Here is a 26,903-nt window from a genome sequence, read left to right as displayed (position 1 = left end):
TTGAAATCCTCCAGGAATCTTTTAACCACTGGTGAGGTGAAAAACCTTTTAAATAATGCTCCTCTGCTCTAATCTACAATAGCTGCAAAACAAACCTTGATTCATGAACAGAACATCCCATTATCCAACAGATGGGTAAGGTAGATTAATACTACTACTTGTTTTGGTATTGTTTCTATCACATTGTTTCTTTGTGCACCAATGGCGATACCTTCTCCATTTTGCTGTACAGGATTGTCTCATGGTGTGCTTTCTTGCCTCCTTTAGTATTTCCATGGTTTTAGGTGGCAAATTTAGATGTTTAAATTCTATGCATTCAGGCGACAAGCTGCTAGATTGTGTGTTGCTGATTCTGGGTGTAATATTTTCCCTTTCTGCATTGTAAGGAGGTCTTGTTCATCCTGATCATCTGTCCTTTGGACAGCTCCAGTAGGTTTCAGAATGAGGTCTGTATGGCCCATTGTGGGACTACCAGGATGAGATCTGTCCCTGGTTGTCTGGCTTTCTCCACTACCCTTGAGATTACAGGAATAATTGAACGATGTAGGTAAATCTCCCTGATCAGTTTAGTGACATGCATTCCCTTATGACTGGTGGTGTTGAAATCTGGAGGCAACGAATTGGCATTCCTTGTTCTCTGCTGCTGTAAACAGATTGAGTATTGATATGCCCTAGTACCTGAAAAAAAAATCTAGGTTTTTTGTTTTATTTCCGATTCATGTGGATTACTTTCCGGTCTGCTCATCTGTCTGCCTCTGTGTTCTTCTTCCCCGGTAGGTGGGTTGTCTAAGTTTATTTTCTGTGGTATCACCCATGGCTATATCTCTTAGGCTGGAGGTTTGTCCTTTACCCCTCCTACCACAAAAGGGCTGTCTTGCAGGGTGTTGACTCTGGTGATAGGTGGCTTGCTGGGTAAACTGTTGTGAGCCACTTTGGTTTTGGTTTTGCTGCTGTTGCCCTTCTGTAAAGTATCCTCTTCCTGTGGGCATGCTGAGTGTATTTCTTTCCCTCCTGAAAGTACGTCTGTACTGTAGGGCACCCATTGCTTTTGCGGATTCATTATCCATTTTGATCTGTTGTAAGGACTCATCTACTGTCTTGCTAAATAGTGCTTCCCCAGTAAATAGCTTATTGATAATAGAGGATTGGACTTCTGATTTCAAGTCTGAGATCCTGAGGCAGGCATGCCTCCTTAGGGTTGTGTCTGGGCACATCTGACTGTTGGCCGTGTAGGCTGTACCCAATGCTGATTTTAAGCAAGTATTGGCAATGTTTTTCCCCTCTTGTATAATCACTTTGGATTTCTTTTTATCTCCCCCTGAAAGCTTTTTCATGAGTTCTCCCATTTCGGCCCCTGGCTGGTGGCCATATCTGTTAAGGACAGCACTGGAATTTCCAATCCATAGTTTCTGGAGGTGGACCTGTGTTAGTGTGTGCATTACTACTTCTTGTGGCAGTTGTGACAATGATGAAGTCTGCCATTGTGCTAACCTGGATGTACTCAGGGTCCTCTGATGATGGCTATTTGTTCTCTACAGTGGGGGTAACACCTTTTGGTGTAGCTGATTCCATGAAGGCCTCCTTGGCCTGGTCCAGTACGCTAAGCAGCATTGGGAGATATAGATTCCCCTTACATGATGGCATAATGGTGTCCAGGAGAAACATGAGTCTCCCTTTTCCTCCTCTAATGGGACCACAAACGTTTCTGCTGCCCTTTTTACCAGAAAGGTGTAAAGCATGATGTCATCAGGTGGAGATGGTTTAGAGGGATAGTTGTCAACCTCCTCTTCTGGACTCTGTGTCGAGGTCATCCCACTCGTCCCCAAAGCCTTGTGCTTCCTTCTCCCCTTCAGGGTCATAGAATTCTTCCTCAGCCTCTTCCTCGTGAGGTTCTGGTGTCGCCGGGGCTTCTAATGCTGCTTTCCTCATCTTCGACCTCGGTGGTCGTGGTAGACTTACTTGGAATTCTGAATTCTTTCAGTGCCTTGTCAAACTGCTTCTTGTGTTAGAGGAGCACCACCATTTCTGTTTCCTGCCTTTGTTTTTTTCTTTCCGCCTCTAAAGCTCTTGACGTCTAGCATTGAGGATGTTCTATTCTTGGGCGTCAGGAGTTCTTTCTCCGAAGGTCTTGGTGTTTTCTTCTGGGTCTATCGACTGTGGTGATTTTGACGGTCTGCCTTCATCGGTATTCCTAGGCTGGGAACTGTGGGCCTCTTGTTCGCAGCTGGCTTTCGATTGTCATTTTCTTAGACTTCGAGGTGGCCTTGTGCGGTTTCTTAGTGAAGATCTTAAGTCTTCAAACCATTCAGCAGTTGTCTAACCTTTTCATGTCTTTTTTTCTACATTTCTCGCAGCCTTCCTCGCAGAATGCCTTTTCTCAATGTCCCCCTCTAGGATTTCTATGTCCGATCCTCCCTGGGATGATTCAGCACCTTTGACATCATCATCGTCGCTGGAAAGGCCCAGATCCTTCAGAAACGTCTCTGGCTGCTGGACATGGCTACTTGGTGTTCTTCTCTCTGTTTTTTTTGCGAATCCAGAGTCTCTTCGGTACAAAGGCGGTGCAGGCCTTGAAGTCCTCGTCGTCTTTCAAAAGGCAGAGTATGCAAACTTTATGGGAGTGGCACTGCGCAAACTTATGGTAGCAGTTTGAACAGAATTTAAAGGGGGTGTTTTCCATGACACCTACCTTGCCTCATTTTCAAACCACTTGTCAATTCCGATGAGATCCCCCATCAGGGTCTAAAAGTGAAGGGATTTTCTTTCATCGTCCGTCTCGGTGATTTGATGACTTCTTCAAAATTTTCTCCAGACTTTTTCAACGTTCTCCTAAAATTCTTTGGAGTTCCTCCTTTTGCGCCTCCTTTTTCTTCCAGACCCAATGGTGGAAAAAAGAATCTGAAGATGGCTGCTACACACAGGAACTTTCACGGTGCCGTCTGCCATCATACAGTACGGACTTAGCACCAAATGGTGATCCACTCCCTAGGGGCAAAAAAAGGGAGGCGTGGACACAAACAATTCCAGACCCAACCACTAGATGGCAACATAATGCACAGCATGTGAATCCAGAAAAGGATTCATGCTGAAAAACAAGAATTTACAAAAAGGCTGTTGGATAACGCCAGACCTACTGCTACCATGCAATTGACCAGGTCATATGTACATCTTTTGATTTCGTTTTTTTCACCTTTTGTATGAATTGTTAAACAAACCTGAATACAAATAAAAGCCTTAGAATTGAATGTATCCTCTAAGTCACTTTCAGCATGACAGCTAACCTTCTGTGTAAGTTATATGGACACTGCGCAAAAGGTAACAACTTGAATTTCAGCACTTTAGTACATGCTACAAAGCAAAACAAGATATGAGAGGATAATCTCCCTTTTGAGACCTGTCATGTACTTTAGTATTAGAAGATAATTCAAAAGTCATTCAAACTCATTGTAATACGAAAACGTATCATTAAGCTTTAATAGTGAATTACATGTAGCTAGTGCTGTCAAAATACACTTGCAGACAATGGGTACCACTAACAAACATCACCCTCAGCCTCCTGGTCATGAACTGTAGGTATGCTAATAAGCAGGTGGTCTTCTACTGAGCACTCTGGGTTGTCTTCAATTTCCTGCTGAGACTCTCGTCATGGCTTTATGTACAATTACATTACCAATGTAAAAGAAAATTATATTTTTATTATGCTGTGTGATGTGAAGCAGGTTCTGAAGCAAAACTGCACAGCACTGCTCTTGAACAGCCTTCATTGGACCACTTGAGCTGTTTGTTTCCTTAGGATAATAACTGCAGCTTACTAAAATGGAGTCTTGAAAATGCTTTACTTGTGCTGGTGTGTAAACCTGGAAAGGAATGGCTATTCTTTACCAGCAGCAAAAGACATGACTTTTGCTATTTAAAACACCTTTGCAACATAACTGCAATATTAATGTAGCAGTTTGCTTAAAAAAAAAAAAATTTGATTTCATATTTCTACATGATGTATAAACATCACAATATACATTACATACCTTTGTCTGTGCTGCCATTTATTTTAGGTAAGAAGTCATCAACTTGGATCCCTAGGAAAAAATATTTGCAGACATGAGATTTATTTCCACCGTAACAGTTACTGAATTGAAACTTGTGTCACAACTAGCATATTCTGAGCTCTTTGGTGAGTTAAATTAAATACCATTAAAATTCCCCCAATGCATGGCTTATGACCTGCCTCAAGATGATACAGATTACATCACAATTTGATCAAAGAGATCTCTGGTACCATCACAGATCTCAACACTTTACATCAAAGCCACTTTGGCAGTACACAGAAACCTCTGGGGGTATCATCCACCACCCTACCCTACATAGTGACTGGCGATGTGACATGTTAAGTCATCTCACTGACTGACATCATTGTGAGATACATGGCATGATATTTTCCTCCCAAATAAAACTGATTCTCTTCACAAACAAATCACACACACACACACACACACACACACACACACACACACACACACACACACACACACACACACACACACACACACACACACACACACACACACACACACACACACACACACACACACACACACACACACACACACACACACACACACACACACACAAGTAGTCAAACTATATCAGTGCAGCAAAGACCAGCAAATACAACTGGATAAACATTGCAAGCTTAAAGACACCTTTTGCCATTAGGGTCCCATATATCCCCTTTAAGTCGATTGACAATCTCAGCAAAATGAAGACAGGGTGAGCAGGGATGCCCTATGTAAATAATTTCACAGAAACAAACTCAACCCAAAAAAGTTTCCTGGCTTCCACAATGACACATATACCCTGTCAAGATCTGCAGCAGGATTCTGAAGTTGCCAGCAGTTGTAAAGTTCATAGGCTTGCACCCACTAGACGGAGACTGAAGCTTATCTCTTTTAGTAAAGTCTGCAATCCCATGGGGCACACTTCTATTAAGAACTGGGCCAGTGGGATTTTGTCGGCTAAGGATTTAAGTGTGCACAGAATAATTCCCTTGTAAAGGCCAGAAGCCTAACTTCCTTTTCAATTGCCAAAGCAGGCATGATGCTGAAAGTACAAAGCAAAGATAGGACACAGCTTATTTCTGCTACTTTAAAGTAGACAGCGGCCTAGTTCCTTTTAGCGTTTGAAACTGGTAGGGTAATCTGCAACTAAGCACTGCCTGGTTCAGTAGCCAGGAGAACAGACAAACTTCACATTAGATTACCAGTTTAGTATCAACACCCGCTCCTCAACCCACTCTGAGTGAGAAGGCCAAATCAGAAAACATTTCAACCCATCATTTACCTGCTCACTGTCAACCTGGTGTGTTTGTGCCATAAAGTAATCAAGTGATTGGAGAGGTGGCTGTGGTGTAGACTGTTCTTGAATTGTGACAGTGTCCTGTAAATAGGTGAGCCTTCAACTCTTTTCTAAACTGGAGCATTACAGCAGCAACCCTGATGGACACCATAACAATGTTGTAGAAACTGGGTGCATTGGGACCTAAAGGTGAACAGATGCAAGGAGGCACTCAGCACATGCTAAAACACTTGAGAATATTCATGGGGAACGGAAACAGTGCAGGTGGCAAAGCACAAAAACGGAAAATCTCACACACACACAGCTACCCAACCCAGCATCAAGCTCATCTGAACACCTCTAATCAGAACTGTTATGCCTCGATTGACTAAATTATGTTCTACTTACCTTATGGTTACTTCGTCATCTTTGTATGCTTTGAGTTATGTGTAAAGCATATTAATGCCTCATGTGAAGGAGCACTAAAAAACTGAAACTAATGAAGAAATGATGCTGACAAAAGCAGGAAATGTAATGTATTTCCCCTGCATTACGTTTTCCTTCACAACTGAATCCAGATTATAAACAACCATGTTTCTTATTTGGCCATAGGCAATCCAGATTTCTCCTTAGAAGATAAAGCACAAAAAAGGCTTAGGAATACGCTCATCCCTTTCTTCTAGAAAATAAAAAAGAACAAATCTCCACCGTGGTGACCGACAATGGCCACAACAGCTTGAAGAGCAGGAAGTGATGATGGAAACCTACTACTGCAAAATATGCTGGTCTTGTGCTCATGATTCAAATACAACGTGTTAAAGCAGTAGCAATACAAGTCAACACGCATCCTTGAAAATTGGAAACAGTCTACATATTTTTAAGACACGAACCATGTATTGTTTTTGCCTGGAAGTCTAGTCGTATCCATGACAGGCTGATCAAGAATTAGACAACCTTTAAACAATTAGGGAAAAGGAAATAGTGGTATGCAGTTTTCAAACATACTTTATAACATTTGAATTCCCACAGCAAACGTTTAGGCCACACTCCAAGTCTCCAGCCCAAGAGGAGGATATAGGCAACCATGTGTTGGAGGACTGAAGGGTGACTGATTGTGTTGAGGTTAAAGGAGTTCTCACTGCCATTTCTAGAGCAAGATATCCAGTCGCATAAAGTAAGGTAAATTCAACTGGAGAAACAATCTGGTGAACATAGCTGTGTGTGTTTCTGTAGCAACTTAGAAAAATACGCTAGAGGTGATCTTTCAAGCATGAGTCTGAAACAGTTGCAGCTTAATACTTTTTAAGGTGCTGAGAAGGATGCGCTTTGGAAGGATACATCCACAACATAGTATAGTAATTCAAAAATCGAGCAAAATTTCAGCAAAAATCAAGTCAACGATGGGAGGCTGAAGTTGTACTTAAGAGGCAAGCACTTGTGTGGGGAACATTACAATGAAGAGGACTTTTCTTTATATTTAATAGAAGAACTAATTACAAATCTGCAACCTATTGCGCCGCTGATAAAGGATATCAAACACACGCAGCAGACCAGAATTATATTTGCATTTAAACTTTGAAAAAAGTGGTTTAAGATTTTTGTAAATAAGCATTTGAAAATACAAGGAAAGGGCACATGGGAGAGGGAGAAGGCTAAGATGGAAGCCTTTGATTTGGTGGGTCAATAAAATAGTTATATTAGTTGGCTCCAAATGTAAGAAACATTTAGGGAAAAAAAAAAAGACTACAAAGTTATTACTATTGGAAACGAGTAAAATGAAAGCGCAGTCTCATTTACCTTCAGTAAAAGTGGCAGTGATAAAGTCAGTACAACACGATCCTTAGTATGACAAAGGCATTTCTCACAAATATGAGGTCTGCTACACTTAAGAACAGGAGCAGTGAGAAAGGTCTTCAGTACAATTACTTTTTATTCCAGTCTGGACTCTGCATTCTTCTCTTTTTTGGACTGCTGTTCCATTTGGCATGTAGCCATTTACAACAGATATTATGTCTCCTGCAAAATATTTTATTTAAATGTCTTCTTTTTAAGCTTAGCAGCTTTTTGTGCTATGTGAATTTCAGTTAACTTATTTCTGGTGGTTTCAGAAGCAGAAATGGGAGTTCAGGTGCCATTCATGTCATAACCACACACACAGACACACACAGACACACACAGACACACGCGCGCACACACAGTCTCTGTTTGCGTTATTTGTGAAAACGTTCTTATATTTTTGGGTTGTCAATTAATAAATAAATATTGGATGGAACAAAATCTGTTAGTTTCCATGTTACGTCCAGAAGCAAGGCCCTAAATGAGAGCCTCGTCAGAATGTAGGTCAGCCTTAACCTATGGCAAAAATGAGAAGGGTGGCACATCAACATTTTCGTCAACAGTCTATTTATTGCCACAAATACACACGGTTAACACACAAAAAATCTTGTTCACTTGACAGCTGTTACCTATGGTGGAAGTTATCCAGCATATAGTGATGCACAGGAAGGCCATTCTCTGTTCAAAAGTTCAAAAACTGGTTACGGCAGGGGACAGAGTTCACTAGGCACCCTAAACAAGAAAGTGCTTAATACTTGGGCTAGATTTCAGTTTAATACTAGAAAGATAATTTTTCTTGGTTAAAACCGACTTGTAATGATTTCAAGATAACAAATGAGAACCAACGCTCTATCATTCATTCCCCTTTCTCATCCCAGCCATACCTGGATCTCTGACCCAAAAGATGGTACACTTTCTGGGGCTGAGAGTACTTTTCCTTAATCAATACCACAATTTTTACAGGTCTGTACTAAGAACCTGTGTCTCACAGAGGGCCACGCACCATTCCCAGGGTGCCTCCAAGTACAGCATTTGTAAAGCTCGTGTCTTGGTCACGTTAAATTTTCAAATCCTTAGCACAGAAACGCAAATATATGTAGTATATGTGTATGCAAGGTGTTTTGTAAAGTGCACTTTTACTTCAAAGGTTTACTGGCACAGAGAACATAAGGGGGAAAAGAAAAACTGGGACGCTGAGCAGGAAAGAAAACAAATTAGGAAGCTTAAATAAGTGGAAAGAGTCAAGGTTACAAATGGTAATAAAAATTATGCAATTTGCACTCGAAAACCAACTTCCCCTAGGCCATGCATCACCTTTTACATTACCACAGTTGATAATCAGAGAATCTGTGATGGTGGATATAGTGTACCCCATTTTCTTAGAAATAGCCTGCTTAATGGACAAAAGCATTTCACAGACTAACAAAGCATTTCTTCTCTATCTCCCCTCAACCTTACCTCTGACATTCACCGAAACAGAACACTTGTGAAGGGTGTTAGGATTTTGGTACGGGTAATCTAGTCTATGAGGAACTGTGCCCCTTACAACTACATGTCTATTAGCAGCGTTCATGTCTTCTGCCAATGATGTTGTGGAGGTGCATTGCTTAAGATGCTAATATAGAGTTATTTTTAGTCTACTTCCATCTCTTCAGCACGAGTCAACCCTCTGCTTTTATTGCCACTACTCTTTACTGAACATTGATCCCTCCCCCTCCCCACCCCCCAAAAAGGCATCTAGAATCATCATCTCTAGCTTCCAATAGGATCTTAAAAATGGTAGATACTAAGTGTTGGTCTTCATCTACTTTATGTAGCTGTTTTTCTAAAGAAGTCTGTTCTCTCGTTTCTTCTCGGTGTCCCCCTACACCCTCTGCCTGACTCAACCAAGGGCCTTTTTCTTTCTAAATCTAAAGTGTTTGAACATCCTCTACAAGAACATGTCCCTAAGCTTCATGCACAGCACCCATGTTCACCACCAGAAAGCTTATATATTCAGAACCTGAATGAACTATGGATTTTCCAACAGCAGGGTAAATGACAACAGCAAACTAGTGATATGTTTCTTTCTGATAAGTCCCAACTAACTGGGTGGGATGCATACTGTTGTGGCCCTATCCCTTTTGGCTAACCTAAGACACGCAATTAAGAGTCCTAGGATTATTAAGAAATATTAACAGTGGTGCTCTGTATCGCTTTTAACCCATTCTGTAAAGAACCATAACTAAGTAGTATGAAGTGAATTCTGGACTGTCCAGCACTCTTTCCTTTTGATGCTGGAACACCCAACAAATGCTGATTCAGATTTGATTTTCCGTCCACTGATGAAGTTTGAACATTGCCTTTGTAGCTGGTCAATAAATCGTTGGGCCAGGACTAAAGATGGTACTTGAATTAATATGAGAATTCTGGATAGGACCGCCATTTTTACAGACACCAATTGCCTCACCAAGGTTATGGATGAATTATGCTACCTAAGTTGGCAAAAGACTCCTTTTGACAAAGTAAAGGGGCAGTTTACTTAAAATATGATACCGCACAAGCTGGACTCATGTTTAGCCCAAGATATTATATGGATGCACAAATCTGTTGGGAGGGAAGCTACATATGCAGCTCCTCGTTATGTCATGTGTGATTGTAACATTCGAGGCTCCTGACTTGCACACTGCACTTGAGGCCCATAACAGCTTGAAATAATTGCGTCCCTGGCATAGTTTTCATTTTTCAGACTGGAAAGTGCAATCTAAATATTATCAGCAAACACTGACAATTTAAAAACAATCTTCCATAAACGAACTCTCTGTGTCTTCCTACCATCTCCAAGGTGTTGCGCCAATGGCTCAAAGTACAAGACAAAGGTGAGTGGGAACATTAGGCAGCCTTCTCTCATCCCCATCCATCATCGGAATTTGAGATGGATCCACGTAGATTTCAACATCATGTTTAGAAAGTCAACACTAAAACCTCTTACCTTCAAAGTCGCCCCAAGGAATACCCAATCCACTCAGTTGAATGCCTTCTATATGTCCAAAGATAGGAGCATTCCCTTCCTTCATATTCAGAATCCTAATGAGAATGTGAGCCATTTTCTTAGTACTATTCTCAATCTGCGTTTTGCAGATGAAGCCAGTCTGATCTGGATAAATTTGATAGGGCTTAACATCCTAAAGCTGTAAGAGCTTCACACCTGTATTTAGCAATGAGATTGGCGTATACAAACCCCAATTTTCCAGGTTCTTCCCGGGCTTGGAAATAACAGAAAGTTGAGCCGCCTATGATATGGCGGATGTGACACTGGCCAACGACATGAAATCATTGTACAGCCTGGTAACTTCACGTTTGAACCACTTGATTGGGATGAACTTGGGTTTACTCACGGGGGGATCGGGTATGGTCTGTTCCCGCCTTGGACATTTTGCCTATTAAAAGGTCGTCGGAAGTTGCTGTCCAAGCAAAGTCTTTCACTATTGAATTTGGGCTCAGAGCACTCAATGGCAGGACAAAATCTGATACAAAGGGCTGCCACACTTATAACAAGGTCAACTACACTAGCAGAATTGATTATTGTTTAGTTGCTATAAGATTGTGACCTTTAGTTATCGATATGATGGTTATTGAGAGAACTGAGAGCGATCATAACCCACTCTCATTCCATATGTTTGCTCTGTGTAATCAAATGTTTACGATCAACACCCCAGCCATATCACCTGTAGGAATCGCTTTGCCCAATGACAAACGCCACCTACACTGGATTAAGGTAACTGCCCTGCCAGATATCATTAACGTTGCCAATGGTGCTCAGAAGACCTCATTGATGCGTTTAGAGGTTCCGCAATTTCTAATGAGCAAATAAGTTTAACTCATACCTTGTGCTTTGAGGGTATTGCGGTCCATTTTACAGCAGGCATTGACTCTGGTGGTGGAAGGACATTGCTGGCTCAATAATGAATGTCGGTCATCGAATAAGAGCTTAATCCAAGCCATTAAATCCAAGGATGTAGATGCTATTCGTTCAGCTAGGAAGTCTTATAAATTAGCTGTTTGTAAAGCTAAACGTGGGCAAGATGACAAGTGGTGGGATTCACTTAATGATGCTTCACGCGAGAGGAACTGTAACAAATTGTGGTCCCTGGTGCTTTGCCCTGACAATAGTGTATTGAATATTACAACGAATATTGCTCCAGTGGAGTGGGTAGACCACTTTAGCCAAATGTACTCTCCTGATCATTTTAGTATGGTATCCGAACATAAGGACCTTTGTCCCATTAGCGACCCAATCTTTAGCCCTCCATTGACACAATTGTTCACCCTCGCGGACGTAGGGCACTCATTAGGTACTCTAAAGTGTGGGAGGGGGACTGGTCCAGACGGTGTCCCAGCGGACCCATTTCTAACTGATATTGAAGTATGGTCAAGATATATTACTATCATATCAAACGCAATAGCGACAGGGGCACCAATCCGTTAATCATGGAAAGCTGCCATTGTAGTTCCAATTTGCAATGCAACGGGTCTTGCGTTAGCTCATGTTAGAGCTGATCGCGTTGTAAACTCCTAACCCAACTTTTCACCTATCGGCAAAAGTGCATTTATGTAGGTAACCCAAAAAAGTGCAATTAACTGTGTAAAGCGCTCGACTTCTGCCAAGCGAAATCGTGCTATCAAAATAGAGAAAAAAAGTAGTCCACGAGCCGCACAGAAAACAGCGAGCCTCGCATGTTTTCTGTACTTGGTCGATGCGCTCGAGAAGGGCTAGCCACTGGAAAAGGCATGACGTATGCATGCCTTCGACTAATGAAAGCAAGCAGATTTTAATAGGCAAGCACACGAACCAATGAAAAACACTGAGGTGACTGACAGGGCTCCGAGCCCTTTTCTAATACCTAAAGCGTCTCGCTGTGATACGCATGCGCGAGCGCATGCAACGCAGGCTCGACCCTAAAAAGGGAGATAGAGCCCTACCTTGTAATTATAGGCCAATTAGCCTACTAGACTGTGTGCAGTAAGTTTTTTGCCACTGTCTTTTGGGCAAGATCCAAGTTTGGATATCTGAGTGTGATATACTTAGTCCACTACGGGCTGGCTTTCATAAGAAAACATCCACTACCAAACAAGCCTTCAGGTTCTTGCTTTTATACTGGAAGACAATTTTTATTAGCAAGGGGAATCTGTATGTTGCCTTTGTTGATCTGAAATCAACGTCTGACCTAGTGCCTCGCAATAAGCTGTGTGAAGATCTTTCTGGGATGGCAATCCCTGTGCACATTCTGGCACTGTTAATACAGCTTCATGAGGGCAACTATGCACATGTTAGGTGGGGTGACAAGGTAGTGGATCCTGCCTCACCCAGTTAGCGCTTCGATGCCTTCGGGCCGGAACGCGCTTTATAAATACTCAATACATACATACAAGGGGCAGCTCACTGACAAAATTGAGGTGCCAAGGGGAGTACGTCAAGGGTGTGTACGGGATCTGGAAAGCAATACTTCCAAAACCAAATTGATTATGTTCAATCCTCATAGACCCTTCAAAAGGAAGTTTATGCTTCTAGGCACTCCACTTGAAAAGGTAAACACATTTAGCTACCTGGGTTTAATGTTAACAGAGAAAACTTCTTGGAAGTCACATATTGCAAAGCAGGTGTTGAAACTAAAGCAAACTTCAGGGGTTTTAATTAGGGATTTTAATCTTTCATACACCTAGCCTATCCGCCTTGCACTTCAGATTCATGAAGCTCTAGGGTTGTGAGCTCGGCTATCTAGGGGATCAAAGTATGATCTTGTGTAGCCATTTTAGTTACAGCTCCATGCACGTTATTTTAGCATACTAGGCCTGCAACTGTGCACTTTAACCTAGATATATCTTATTCAGCTTTGTTTATTATTCTTACAATAGCCGGCGACTGCGAGTCCGTGAGTAGCCAGAGTTTACCCCCCTGAGCCCCCACAGCGACGCCTGCAGAGGAAATCCAGAGGCTCCCCCTGACTGCGACTGCCTGCTTCAAGGAACCAGACGCCTGGAAACCACACTGCACCCACAGCCCCCAGGACCTGAAGGAACCGAACTCCAGTGCAGGAGCGACCCCCAGGCGACCCCCTGCCTAGCCCAGGTGGTGGCTACCCCGAGGAGCCCCCGTGCCTGCCTGCATCGTTGAAGAGACCCCCGGGTCTCCCCATTGATTTCTATTGAAAACCCGACACCTGTTTGCACTCTGCACCCCGCCGCCCCTGTGCCGCTGATGGTGTACTTTCTGTGCCTGCTTGTGTGTCCCCCGGTGCCCTACAAACCCCCCCTGGTCTGTCCTCTGAAGTCGCAGGTACTTACCTGCTAGCAGACTGGAACCGGGGCACCCCTATTTCCATTGAAGCCTATGGTGGTCATTATGACCCTGGTGGTATTATAACCGCAGGGCCAAAACGACGGGAGCACCGCCAACAGGCTGGCGGTGCCTCCCGGCGTATTTTGACCGCAGCGGTAGCGCCGCGGTCGCACCGCCGGGCCCGGCAGTTTACCGCCACAATGGCCCCGGCGGATGTAATCCGCCAGGGCAGCGCTGCAAGCAGCGCTGCCCTGGGGATTATGACATCCCTACCGCCAGCCTGTTTCTGGCGGTTTGCACCGCCAGGAAGAGGCTGGCGGTAAGGGGTGTCCTGGGGCCCCTGGGGGCCCCTGCACTGCCCATGCCATTGGCATGGGCAGTGCAGGGGCCCCCTAACAGGGACCCGGGCAGCTTTTCACTGTCTGCATAGCAGACAGTGAAAAGCGCGACGGGTGCAACTGCACCCGTCGCACGGCCGCAACACCGCCGGCTCAATTAGGAGCCGGCTCCTATGTTGCGGCCTCATCCCTGCTGGGCCGGCCCAGCGGGGATGTCGTGATGGGGGCGGCGGGAGTGCGGCTGCATTGGCGGCCGCACGGCGGTTACCGCCGCCCGCCAATGCCGTAATGACCCCCTATGTGTTTTGGGCACCACTTTGACCTCTGCACCTGACCGGCCCTGAGCTGCTGGTGTGGTAACTTTGGGGTTGCCTTGAACCCCCAACAGTGGGCTACCTTGGACCCAACTTTGAACCCTGTAAGTGTTTTACTTGCCTGTGAACTTAACATTTACTTACCTCCCCCAGGAACTGTTGATGTTTGCACTGTGTCCACTTTTAAAATAGCTTATCGCCATTTTTGCCAAAACTGTACATGCTATTGTGATAATTCAAAGTTCCTAAGATACCTGAGTGAAATACCTTTCATTTAAAGTATAGTTTGTAAATCTTGAACCTGTGGTTCTTAAAAGAAACTAAGAAATGAAAATGTCACTTACCCAGTGTACATCTGTTCGTGGCATCAGTCGCTGTAGATTCGCATGTTTTGCAATAGCTCGCCATCTGGTGTTGGGCCGGAGTGTTACAAGTTGTTTTTCTTCGAAGAAGTCTTTCGAGTCACGGGACCGAGTGACTCCTCCTTTTGTCTCCATTGTGCATGGGCGTCGACTCAATCTTCGATTGTTTTTCCCCGCAGAGGGTGAGGTAGGAGTTGAATTGTAGTAATAGTGCCCATGCAATGGAGTGACTAAGTATGTACCTATTTAAGGTTGAGATGATACATATACAAATAGTTGAAGGTAACTTCCAAACTGCTACAGGCTCCCGGGGAGGCGGGTGGGCACATGCGAATCTACAGCGACTGATGCCACGAACAGATGTACACTGGGTAAGTGACATTTTCAGTTCGATGGCATCTGTCGCTGTAGATACGCATGTTTTGCATAGACTAGTAAGCAGTTATCTCCCCAAAAGCGGTGGCTCAGCCTGTAGGAGTGGAAGTAGTTTGAAATAATGTTCTTAATACGGCTTGACCTACTGTGGCTTGTTGTGCGGATAACACATCTACACAGTAGTGCTTGGTGAATGTGTGAGGCGTAGACCATGTGGCTGCCTTACATATTTCTTGCATTGGGATGTTTCCTAGAAAGGCCATGGTAGCACCCTTCTTTCTGGTTGAGTGTGCCCTTGGTGTAATGGGCAGCTGTCGTTTAGCTTTAAGGTAGCAGATTTGGATGCATTTAACTATCCATCTGGCTATACCTTGTTTTGATATTGGGTTTCCTGCATGAGGTTTTTGAAATGCAATAAATAGTTGTTTAGTCTTTCTGATGTTCTTTGTTCTGTCAATGTAATACATTAATGCTCTTTTGACATCTAATGTATGTAGTGCCCTTTCAGCTACGGTATCTGGCTGTGGAAAGAACACTGGAAGTTCCACTGTTTGATTTAGATGGAACGGTGAAATAACCTTTGGCAAAAATTTAGGATTGGTCCTTAGGACGACCTTATTCTTGTGTAGTTGTATAAAAGGTTCTTGTATTGTAAGCGCCTGAATCTCGCTTACTCTTCTTAGGGAAGTAATGGCGATGAGAAATGCAACCTTCCAGGTTAGGAACTGTATTTCGCAGGAGTGCATGGGTTCAAAAGGTGGACCCATAAGTCTAGTTAGGACAACATTTAGGTTCCATGAAGGAACAGGTGGTGTTCTTGGTGGTATAATTCTCCTAAGGCCCTCCATGAATGCTTTAATGACTGGTATCTTATATAGGGAAGTTGAATAGGTAGTCTGCAGGTATGCAGATATTGCTGCAAGGTGTATTTTAATGGAAGAGAAAGCCAGGTTAGATTTTTGTAAGTGAAGCAAGTAGCCCACTACATGTTCTGGAGTTGTGTGTAAAGGTTGTATTTGATTAATATGGCAGTAGCAAACAAACCTCTTCCATTTACTTGCATAGCAGTGCCTGGTGGATGGCCTTCTGGCTTGCTTTATGACTTCCATACATTCTTGGGTAAGTTGTAAGTGCCCGAATTCTAGGACCTCAGGAGCCAGATTGCTAGATTCAGCGATGCTGGATCTGGGTGTCTGATCTTTTGGTTGTGTTGTGTCAACAGATCTGGCCTGTTGGGCAATTTGATGTAGGGTACTACTGATAGGTCTAGCAGCGTTGTGTACCAGGGTTGCCTTGCCCAAGTTGGTGCTATCAATATGAGTTTGAGTTTGTTTTGACTGAGTTTGTTTACCAGGTAAGGAAGGAGAGGGAGAGGAGGAAAAGCGTAAGCAAATATCCCTGACCAGTTCATCCATAGGGCATTGCCTAGGGACTGTTTGTGTGGGTATCTGGATGCGAAGTTTTGGCATTTTGCGTTCTCCTTTGTCGCAAACAAGTCTATTTGAGGTGTTCCCCAGAGTTTGAAATAGGTGTTCAGAATTTGGGGGTGAATTTCCCATTCGTGGACCTGTTGGTGATCTCGAGAGAGGTTGTCTGCGAGTTGATTTTGGATCCCTGGTATAAATTGTGCTATTAGGCGAATTTGGTTGTGAATTGCCCAACGCCAAATTTTTTGTGCTAGCAGGCTTAACTGCGTGGAGTGTGTCCCCCCTTGCTTGTTTAGATAATACATTGTTGTCATGTTGTCTGTCTTGACGAGAATGTATTTGTGAACTATTATTGGTTGGAAAGCTTTTAGTGCTTGAAAAACTGCTAGTAGTTCTAGGTGATTTATATGCAGTTTTGTTTGATGTACGTTCCATTGTCCTTGTATGCTGTGTTGATCGAGGTGTGCTCCCCACCCTGTCATGGAAGCATCTGTTGTTATTACGTATTGTGGCACTGGGTCTTGGAAAGGCCGCCCCTTGTTTAAATTTATGTTGTTCCACCACAGAAGCGAGAGGTAAGTTTGGCGGTCTATTAACACCAGATCTAGAAGGTGACCCTGTGCTTGAGACCACTGTGATGCTAGGCACTGTTGTAAGGGCCTCATGTGCAGTCTTGCGTTTGGGACAATGGCTATGCATGAAGACATCATGCCTAGGAGTTGTAATATCATCTTTGCTTGTATCTTTTGTGTTGGATACATGCGTTGTATGATGGTGTTGAAATTTTGAATTCTTTGGGGACTTGGAGTGGCTACTCCTTTTGTTGTGTCTATTATGGCTCCTAGGTATTGTTTACCTTGCACGGCAGAATGTTGGATTTCGTGAAGTTGACGGTGAACCCTAGTTTGAAGAGGGTTTGTATGATCTGATTTGTGTGAATTGAGCACTCTATTAACGAATGGGCCTTGATTAGCCAGTCGTCTAGATATGGGAACACATGTATTTGCTGCCTTCTGATGTGTGCAGCGACTACCGCTAGACATTTGGTAAAGACTCTTGGTGCGGTTGTTAATCCGAAAGGCAGTACCTTGAATTGGTAATGTATCCCTTTGAATACAAACCTTAGGTATTTCCTGTGCGATGGGTGTATTGGTATATGGAAATACGCGTCCTTGAGGTCTAAAGTTGACATGTAGTCGTGTAGTTTTAGCAATGGTAAAACTTCTTGTAGTGTGACCATGTGAAAGTGGTCTGATTTGATGAATGTGTTCACTATTCTGAGGTCTAGGATTGGTCTCAGTGTTTTGTCCTTCTTTGGTATCAGAAAGTACAGTGAGTAAACTCCTGTGTTTATTTGTGTGTTTGGCACTAATTCGATTGCATTCTTTTGCAATAGTGCCTGCACTTCTATCTCCAGGAGATTGGAATGATGTTTTGTCAAATTTTGTGCTTTTGGTGGTATGTTTGGAGGGAATTGTAGAAATTCTATGCAATAACCATGTTGGATAATTGCTAGAACCCAAGTGTCTGTAGTGATTTCCTCCCATGCTTTGTAATAATGACTTATTCTTCCCCCCACTGGTGTTGTGTGGAGGGGGTGAGTGACATGTGAGTCACTGCTTAGTAGTAGGGGTTTTGGGGCTTTGAAATTTTCCTCTATTCCTAGGGAATTGCCCTCCTCTATATTGTCCCCGAAAACCTCCTCTGTACTGTCCCTGGACGGTGTTGCCTGTGAGGTGCTGGCTTGTGTGCTTTGACCCCGAAACCCCCCTCTAAAGGGTGTTTTACGGAATGTGCTGTAATTTCCTCTGCTCTGCGGGGAGTAGAGTGCGCCCATGGCTTTAGCAGTGTCCGTGTCTTTTTTGAGTTTCTCAAACGCTGTGTCCACATCTGGACCGAACAGTTCTTTTTCGTTAAAAGGCATATTGAGAACTGCTTGCTGAATCTCTGGTTTAAATCCAGACGTTCGGAGCCACGCATGCCTTCTGATAGTTACAGATGTATTATTTGTCCGTGCAGCTGTATCTGCAGCGTCCATGGAGGAGCGGATTTGGTTGTTGGAAATGGTCTGTCCCTCCTCAACCACTTGTTTTGCCCTATTTTGTAGGTCCTTGGGCAGATGGTCAATGAGATGTTGCATCTCATCCCAATGGGCTCTGTCATAGCGCGCAAGTAGTGCCTGGGAGTTAGCGATGCGCCACTGGTTTGCAGCTTGTGCTGCGACTCTTACCAGCTGCATCGAACTTGCGGCTTTCTTTATCTGGGGGTGGTGCATCTCCAGATGTGTGGGAGTTGGCCCTTTTCCTAGCTGCTCCTACAACGACAGAGTCTGGTGGCAGCTGTGTAGTGATGAAAGCCGGGTCTGTAGGAGGCGCCTTATACTTTTTTTCCACTCTTGGTGTGATTGCCCTACTTTTGACCGGCTCCTTAAAGATTTCTTTTGCGTGCCGGAGCATACCAGGGAGCATAGGCAGGCTTTGGTAGGAGCTGTGGGTGGAGGAGAGTGTGTTGAATAAAAAGTCATCCTTGACCTGTTCTGAGTGGAGGCTTACATTGTGAAATTGTGCTGCTCTAGCCACCACTTGAGAATACGCAGTGCTGTCCTCTGGTGGAGATGGCTTCGTAGGGTATGCCTCCGGACTGTTATCTGACACTGGGGCGTCGTATAAGTCCCATGCGTCTTGATCTTGGTCACCCTGGCTCATGGTGGTGTGAGCTGGGGAATGTGATGGAGTTTGTGCTGGTGAGACGTTAATCACAGGTGGAGGAGAGGGTGGTGGGGTAACTTTTTTCACCACTTTTGTTTGTGGTGTTTGTTCAGTTTGGAACTCCAATCTTCTCTTTCTTCTAATAGGGGGAAGGGTGCTTATTTTTCCTGTCCCCTGCTGTATGAAAATACGCTTTTGCGTATGGTCTACATCCGTTGAGTGTAGTTCTTCCTCAAACCTATGCTTTTGCATTTGGGAGGTTAGCGAGTGCTCTTCTGTATAAGAGCCTGAAACTGGGTCGGTTGCAGTTTGTTTCGGCACCGAAACCCTGTCTGCATCTTTTTTCGGCTCCGAGGTGACTTTTTTCTTTTTCGGGGCCGAAACCTCTCGGCGTCGATCTTCTTCGGTGCCGCTGTCTCGGCGTCGAGCCGTGTCTACACCGGTATCTCGGTGTCGATGCTTGTCTCCAGCACTTTCTCGGTCCCGAGAAGGCTGCGTGCCGGTGTCTCGACCGGAGTCGGACGATCTCGGCACTGTATGGGCCTTTTTCGGTGCGGACGGTCAGTCACCAAATTTATGGGTCGAGCCATGGCCTGATGGCAGTGGCGTCCCCTGGGCCTTGTAAATCTTCTTTTGAGTGGTTTTCGACGTCCTACTCACGGTTTGTGTATCGTCGAATCCTTCGGAGTCCGATTCTTGGATCGAAAAGGATCCCTCCTCTTCTTGTTCCTCGAACTCCCGGTGGGCTGTCGGCGCGGACGCCATCTGAAGTCTTCTGGCTCGACGGTCTCGGAGAGTTTTTCAGGACCGGAACGCACGACAGGCCTCGCAGGTGTCTTCGCTGTGCTCAGGTGACAGGCACAGGTTGCAGACCAAGTGTTGGTCTGTATAGGGGTATTTATTGTGGCATTTGGGACAGAAACGGAACGGGGTCCGTTCCATCGGCGTTCTTCTGCACGCGGTCGGGCCGACCAGGCCCCGACAGGGGATCGAAAAAATTACCCCGAAGGGCACCGGAGCTCTTCGATCTTAGACGCGGTGTTGAATCTAACTACGCCGACCCCGAACGCAACAATACCGACGAAAATCTTCTGAAATTAGCTATTTTTCCGTTCCGAAACTCGGAGCGACAGGAACACGTCCGAACCCGATGGCGGAAAAAAAACAATCGAAGATGGAGTCGACGCCCATGCGCAATGGAGACAAAAGGAGGAGTCACTCGGTCCCGTGACTCGAAAGACTTCTTCGAAGAAAAACAACTTGTAACACTCCGGCCCAACACCAGATGGCGAGCTATTGCAAAACATGCGTATCTACAGTGACAGATGCTATCGAACATATATTTTTCTATATAAAAACCTATTGGCCTGGAATTGTCTTTGAGAGTGTGTTCCTCATTTATTGCTTGTGTGTGTACAACAAATGCTTAACACTACCCTCTGATAAGCCTACTGCTCGACCACACTACCACAAAATAGAGCATTAGAATTATCTCTTTTTGCCACTACTTTACCTCTAAGGGGAACCCTTGGACTCTGTGCACACTATTTCTTACTTTGAAATAGTGTATACAGAGCCAACTTCCTACAACGTGATACAAGTTTTGACTCCTACACTCACAGAAAACACACATCCTTATGTAGGGACATTTTCTCAGAACATCAGCTCTTTTATTATAAAAACACTTCCCTGTCCCTTACGCGTTAGAGGAAGATTCCAGCCAGAGAACCACGACTGCATGCTAATTGCTGAATGCTTCGCTACAGCTGCTTCTGCAAACTTCAGGCCTTTGCTCAGGTATGGAAATTGATGTCATTCCAGGGAAACCTGAAGGGCAGAATTAGAGCTTAATATGCTGCGCTCTATTATAGCCTAGGTAGGAATTAGTCAATTGACTCTAGTGACAATATATAGTGTTATTTCTATGCTTAATTCTCCTTGTCACAATTTTAATCTTGTCATGCTGTATCGTCCTGGTTATTGCAGCACATGCTTTGCTATCTAAGATGCAGTTGCTTCATTAAAATCTTATTGAAACATGTACTGCTTCTGTTTGTCACTGTGTATGTGAGACTAATGTAACTGAGAGAAACGGATAAGACATGAGTGACCACGGTTTCCCTGAGAAATCAATTATGTCATGCGCTCGGCTGCCCAATCATCCCTGCCCTTGGGTTGAGATGAGGCACTGCTAGTTAGCCGGAGCAAAATCCGGACTGGGAGCGACAGGGGTCACCTGCAGTGGGTCAGACTCAGTATCCCACACCGCAGGAGATTCTATCGCTCAAAATCCAGTAGTCTCATTAAGATAATGAGAGCCTAAGCAACAATGGGGCTATGCCAAAGCTCAAGAACTACCAACTCCTGAAAATAATTTTTAAAGAAATCTTTTTTCTCTCCCGTCAAGCACTCCGCTATTTCCTCTTTACTGCATCTTCCTAATTGCCTGTGTTTGATTGAGACATGTTGTTCATGTGAGAAAGGGATAATCTCCATTTAACCACCACACTCCCCGAGATGTCACACTCTTAAGTCCATGCGTAAAGGCTGCCACAAATCACCTTCTACTGTTTGGGTTTTTGGGGCGGTGCTGCTTGTGAGCCGGGAGGGTTGGGACGACAGTTGTGACTTCTTGTAGGATTAGCATAGTCGCTTACAAACATAAGAACGGTCGTCCTTAAACCAGCAGTCTTGCCTAGAGCAAGAGTCAAACTACGACACTACCACTCGCATGAAATGGCTTGCTCCTGCATGCAGACTGCTGGGAGTTCGCAGAGCCCTTGCTGCTCTCCGAATTCTCAGATCAGACACCCGCATGACATTGGTCATTGCTGTTGCCAAGTTCCTTGGGGCAAGTTGGGTTCTTAGAGCAAATTTTATATCTGTATGATGGGTTTTAGCAACTATGTATCAAAATTGCACAGGAAGAGCATTTAGGTTTTATTCTTTTACTATGTACTGTAATTATGTATTAGATATATTTATTGATGTATTTATTGTGTCTTTGTTATGTGCTTCTATGGCCCTTGTGGACGAAATACATTTTTTTTATGATGATGTACGGCGTGGCAAGGACACCACGAAAGGTCAAAAAAGAAGAATTCCAAAAATATGGTGCCAAGCCATCCTATCCGGGCCTTTCTTAATAGATATTATTAACTGCCCTAATAATTCACTTTAAAGCTGCCTGGGAATCCTCGCGACACCCATTAGATACTTTGACATTTTCAACTACTGTATGCTTGACTGCATATTGCTGCCAATATGAAAGCCAGAAACTGTTGCAGCTAGTGGACCTGCTGAACGGATTTGAAAAAACCTTAAATTGCCCATGCATTCAAGTATTTGTTTTAAGTGACATTTTGGTACTTACAGTGCTACATTCACAAAGGAAAAATGAATCCTACAAGTAGCGGAGTGAAAAAACAGGACTGAATGTTAAAAATATAAAATTGCAGCATACTTTGCCTAACATTGCTTTTGTCATCGAGCTAAGGGAAAGACACAGAAAACAGTGGTTTACACAGTGTGACCTTTAGCTGCTGTTCTCTCATTCCAGACAGCGTTTGGTTGGATTAAGCAAGAGATGGGGAGAAGTAGTCCATTTTGACTTCATTGGTTCCTGAGTTATGGCAGAAAAATTATTTAACTCAGGGTTGAGGCCTTGAAACAGTATGGGGACAGAAGTGATTGCACCTATGAAGAGTGAAACTGGGTTACAAGGCGAGCATTATGGTAATCCACTCCTGACCTCCGCGCCATCCCTTTAGCTGGACAACAGAAACTCATCAGACCTAAATCAGCCTCTAAATTCAGTCTCCCAACCTATGCTGCTGATCTCATGTTGTCCTGTCTCTGCTAACTCATCCCATTAGCGTGGGCAGCTTTTAGGCCTCTCAATTGAAAATGTAAATGGGCCAGTGACATGGGTTCAAACTGTTTCTGCTGCCCAGCTATCACTGAGAAATAGATCAAAGTAATCCCTGGGGACCTTTAAACTCTTCATACACAGCAGATATGAGAGAAAGTAATTAATACCTCTCCTGTTTGCTGCCTTCTTTTATTTGTTCCAGCTATCGTGCTGGGACAAATTAAATAAGGTTGAGGCAGCAAGATTTAAATTTTGTGGGTGCTTTAGTAAAAAGTATGGATTGTTTTTGTACATAAAGGCTGATTTTCCTTTTTTTTTGGCAAAACACAATAATGCATTATCCTGTAGGGTCTAGATAGATTGTAATCCTTGTGACAGATGAAACTATTAAAAGACTGGGTAGTGGCCAGACAAAAATGCCTCCTGCAATCATAGTACCTCTCTCCAGTCCCAATTTTCTCCTTAATAAAATGCATCAATATACCTTTGAATTACAAAATTGCATGCATAACCCACCACCCTCACCATGTTGCTTCTCCCCTACCCTTTAAAAGAAACTCATCTGCTGAGCATGTCCTCTACCGAGATTTGTTCAGTGTGAGGGGGTTAGTTTTCTTTAGATGCAGGACTGCTTCCTTCTGATCTTAAACCATGGTTTTCTCATTTGATTTGGCAGTTCTAATCTTCCTGACTGCCTTCTTCCATCTATCACTGGAGGATGGTGGGTTCTTGCATTGTTGGTTCCGACTGATAATTCAGGTCATTCAACCTTTAAGTACTTCTCCCAGAGATAGATCAGCTTGCAGTGGTATACCCATTTCTAGGGTACCTTATTTGCTTTGATACTCCTAAAGTCTACAGCTGTATGCAGGGTCTTTACAGAGATCTTGGTACAGGTCAATTCTGAGCCCTTCAAAAGTAAGTCCTCTCATTTCTTAAATATAGGCACAATGTTTTCCTTCAGTTGGATATAGTGCCCTCAAGTTAACCTATGAGGAGGTTAATCTTCGTCAGCTGGAGGAGCTGTGTTGTGTGCTCTATCTGATGTTAGAATCTTCCAGCTCTAAGAGGAATCAAACAAGTGTTCTCAAACAAGTTACATACTTTCAATAATGCCTTGTCTGGTAAAGGCTATCTAGCCACAGATTCCTTACATCAGACTATCCCCCAGGCTGGATCTTGAAAAATCTTGAGCAGTACCTCTACGTGCGGTGGGAGGCACCACACTCCTCCATGTTGGCATTGCAGGCACCAGGTGATGCGCGCTGCACCTATATAGATGCCACCCCAGTGTCCAGACATCAATTTCTTTATGTGATTTTTTCCAAGCCAGAAGCACAGAGCCACATCAGAAGGCTAACTGACCAGTGAGTGGATACTAAGGGCATACAAGGACGTTTAGGTAGAGGAACCAGTTCACAGAACGGGAGGGAAGGAAGGTTAGTAAAGAATCTGCAGTTAGATAAACTCTCTACAAGAAGTAGAGAATCTTTTCATCTGATAGCCACAGAGTCCTTATCTTCAAATAGTTACCAATGCAATAACTCCCCACAAGTGAAGACCACAAGTCCTGGAGGTCTGAGCTGGCAAAGTGCCTGTCATGATAGACCTGGCTGTCAAGGAAGTGGTGTTTAGTAAATGTTTGCAGGGATGCCCACATAGTTGCCTAACAGATATCTAGGACAAGAAATCCACCAACTAACACAGAAGCAGCAGCTTTGACTCTGGTGAAATGAGCCCGCAAACCCTCTTGTGGTTGCTTCTTGGGTAACGTGTAGAAGATTTTTATGCAGAATTCTGCTTTTTCACACCAGTGAACCCAAAAGAGCTGAACGTCCACCCGTTGGTCTTTGGTATGAACAATACAGAATGATAACGCTCTTTTTGGATCCAAGCTGCAGAGTTCCTCATCCTCCTTGTAGGAGTGAGGAGAAGCAAAGAAGGTTGGTACAATGAGGCTATGGAAAGGTGTCACGACATTCAGCAGAAAAGAGGCACATTGTCTGAGAAGCAGTTTGTCTGGGAAGAAGCTGTTGTATGGAAGGTGAACACAAGGTCTGTTGCTCGCTGAACCTCCTGGAGAAGTCTTAGATAGCAGCTATGTATGAGTTCAAAAGGAGAACACATCAAATAGGGTAAAACTAAATTAGAAACCTCGTTTCAGGAACAAAAGTGGAGAGTGACTCAAATGGGAAGGATTGACCCAGCAATCGCAAGAAAGCAGAGATGGCCAAAAGATAAACCCTTAAGTGTGCCAAGAGTCAGGCTAAGGACAAAACTATCAGCAACAATACAAACCAGGGTGCACAAAGTGGATCAACTTGTTTTTCAGCACACCAAGCTACAACCTTGTCCAAACGGCAGACATACAGTTTGTGTTGATGGACACCTAGCCGCCAACATGACCTCACATACTTACAGGAGGGAGACTGAAGACTCCCAACTGCCACCATTGAAACCCCATGCATGAAAGCAGAGCATGTACAGGTTTGGGTGCAGGACCCAGCCCTGTTGTGGGGTAGGAGATCATCCCAAACGGGAACCAATGTTCAATCAATCAATCACTTGTTGAGCGTGCTACTCACCTGCTAGGGCCTCAAGGCGAAGGATCTGCTGCCAGCTGTGGTACAATGGATGCAGGGCACGGTGGCGAGGTTGGCAGAGCGGAGCTGGCGGGTGGGTACGTGGAAGCTGAGACGTACGTTGAGGTAGGCAGGGCCTGTGTCATGGAGAGCCTTGTGAGCGTGGATGTTCAGATACTGTACACTCCATGCCCAATGTGAAGCCAGTAGGATGACTTGGGCCTGGTGTGTCCTGATCTTTTTCAGAACTCTGCCGAAAAAGATTTTTCAGCAAAAAACCACAAATTAGTTCAGAGTCATTCTCAAGACAAAATGAGTATCTGACCGAGCACCAACTTCGGAACTCCAACGCACAGAAGTGATGACATTGCACATTCTCTGCAGTGGCAAATAGAACGAAAGGAAAATGTTACAAACCCAGTAAGTATATGTTTGTGCCACTGTAGTGCTGCAGATTAACATGCTCTGCACATTGCTGCCATCTAGTTTGGGCTCCAGAGAGGTTCAAGTTATTTTTCTTCGAAGAAGTGTTTTAAAGTCATGTAATTGAGTGACTGCTCCACTCTGATACTGTGCACTGGCATCAACTCCTTTGTTTGACTGTTTTCCCGCAGGCGGGTGAGAGAATAAGTGTAGTATAAGTATAGAGAAAGATGTTCATGCAGATTTGACTACATAGGTACAAATATATACCAAAATAATGTAACTGGAATGGCCACAGGTGTCTGGTGAAGAGGAGAGCGCATGTGAATCTACAGCAATACAATGCCACGAACTGCTGTTTACTGTGTAACATTTTATAATCAATCAATCAGTGTTGGTTAAGCGTAATTACTCATCCATGAGTGTCTCAAGGCACTGGGGAACGGGGGTGCAGCATCCATCAGTGCGGTGGTTCTTCAAATAGCCACGTCTTCGGATAGCCATGTCTTCAGCTCTTTCCTGAAGTTGAGGAGGGGTGTAGTCTGTCTGAGATGGGGCGGTATGACGTTCCAGGCTGTGGTGGCGAGGTAGGAGAAAGAGCATCACCCTGTTCTTGTTTCCCTGATGCGGGGTACTTCGGCGAGAGAGAGCTGGGCTGAGCATAGGGTTTTGTGGGGTGCGTGGAAACCGAGTCGCCTGTTCAGGTAGGCTGGTCCGGTGTCGCGGAGGGCTTTGTGTGTGCGGGTGAGGATCTTGAAGGTGATTCTTTTCTCTATAGAGAGCCAGTGTAGTGTGTGCAGGTGCTGGGAGATGTGACAGTGTTGAAGTAGGTCGAGGACCAGTCTGACAGGGGCGTTCTGGATGTTCTGCAGTTTGCGGGTGGGTTTCTTGTTGATTCCAGCATAGAGCGCATTGCCGTAGTCCAGTCTGCTGGTAATAAGAGCGTGTGTGACGGTCTTTCTGTGTTCGAGGGGGATCCATTTGAATGTCTTGCGGAGGATGCAGAGCAGGTGGATG

At 44.3% G+C, this 26,903-nt stretch overlaps 1 protein-coding gene across 6 annotated transcripts in view; it reads right to left on the bottom strand.

Annotated features, from left to right (window-relative positions):
- SLMAP (sarcolemma associated protein) overlaps nucleotides 1-26,903 on the bottom strand; it is a 793,819-nt gene that overhangs the window by 438,106 nt on the left and 328,810 nt on the right. For all 6 annotated transcript variants that reach the window (XM_069206475.1, XM_069206474.1, XM_069206478.1 and 3 more), the window contains exon 11: nucleotides 4,026-4,076. In XM_069206475.1, the coding sequence (XP_069062576.1) occupies nucleotides 4,026-4,076 (51 nt within the window). The remainder of the gene's footprint in view (nucleotides 1-4,025; nucleotides 4,077-26,903) is intronic.

The sequence above is a fragment of the Pleurodeles waltl genome, chromosome 9 (assembly GCF_031143425.1).
Source record: "Pleurodeles waltl isolate 20211129_DDA chromosome 9, aPleWal1.hap1.20221129, whole genome shotgun sequence".
NCBI lineage: Eukaryota > Metazoa > Chordata > Amphibia > Caudata > Salamandridae > Pleurodeles > Pleurodeles waltl.
The sequence above is the reverse complement of the archived record's forward strand: the minus strand, read 5'-3'. Positions and strand labels throughout refer to the sequence as shown.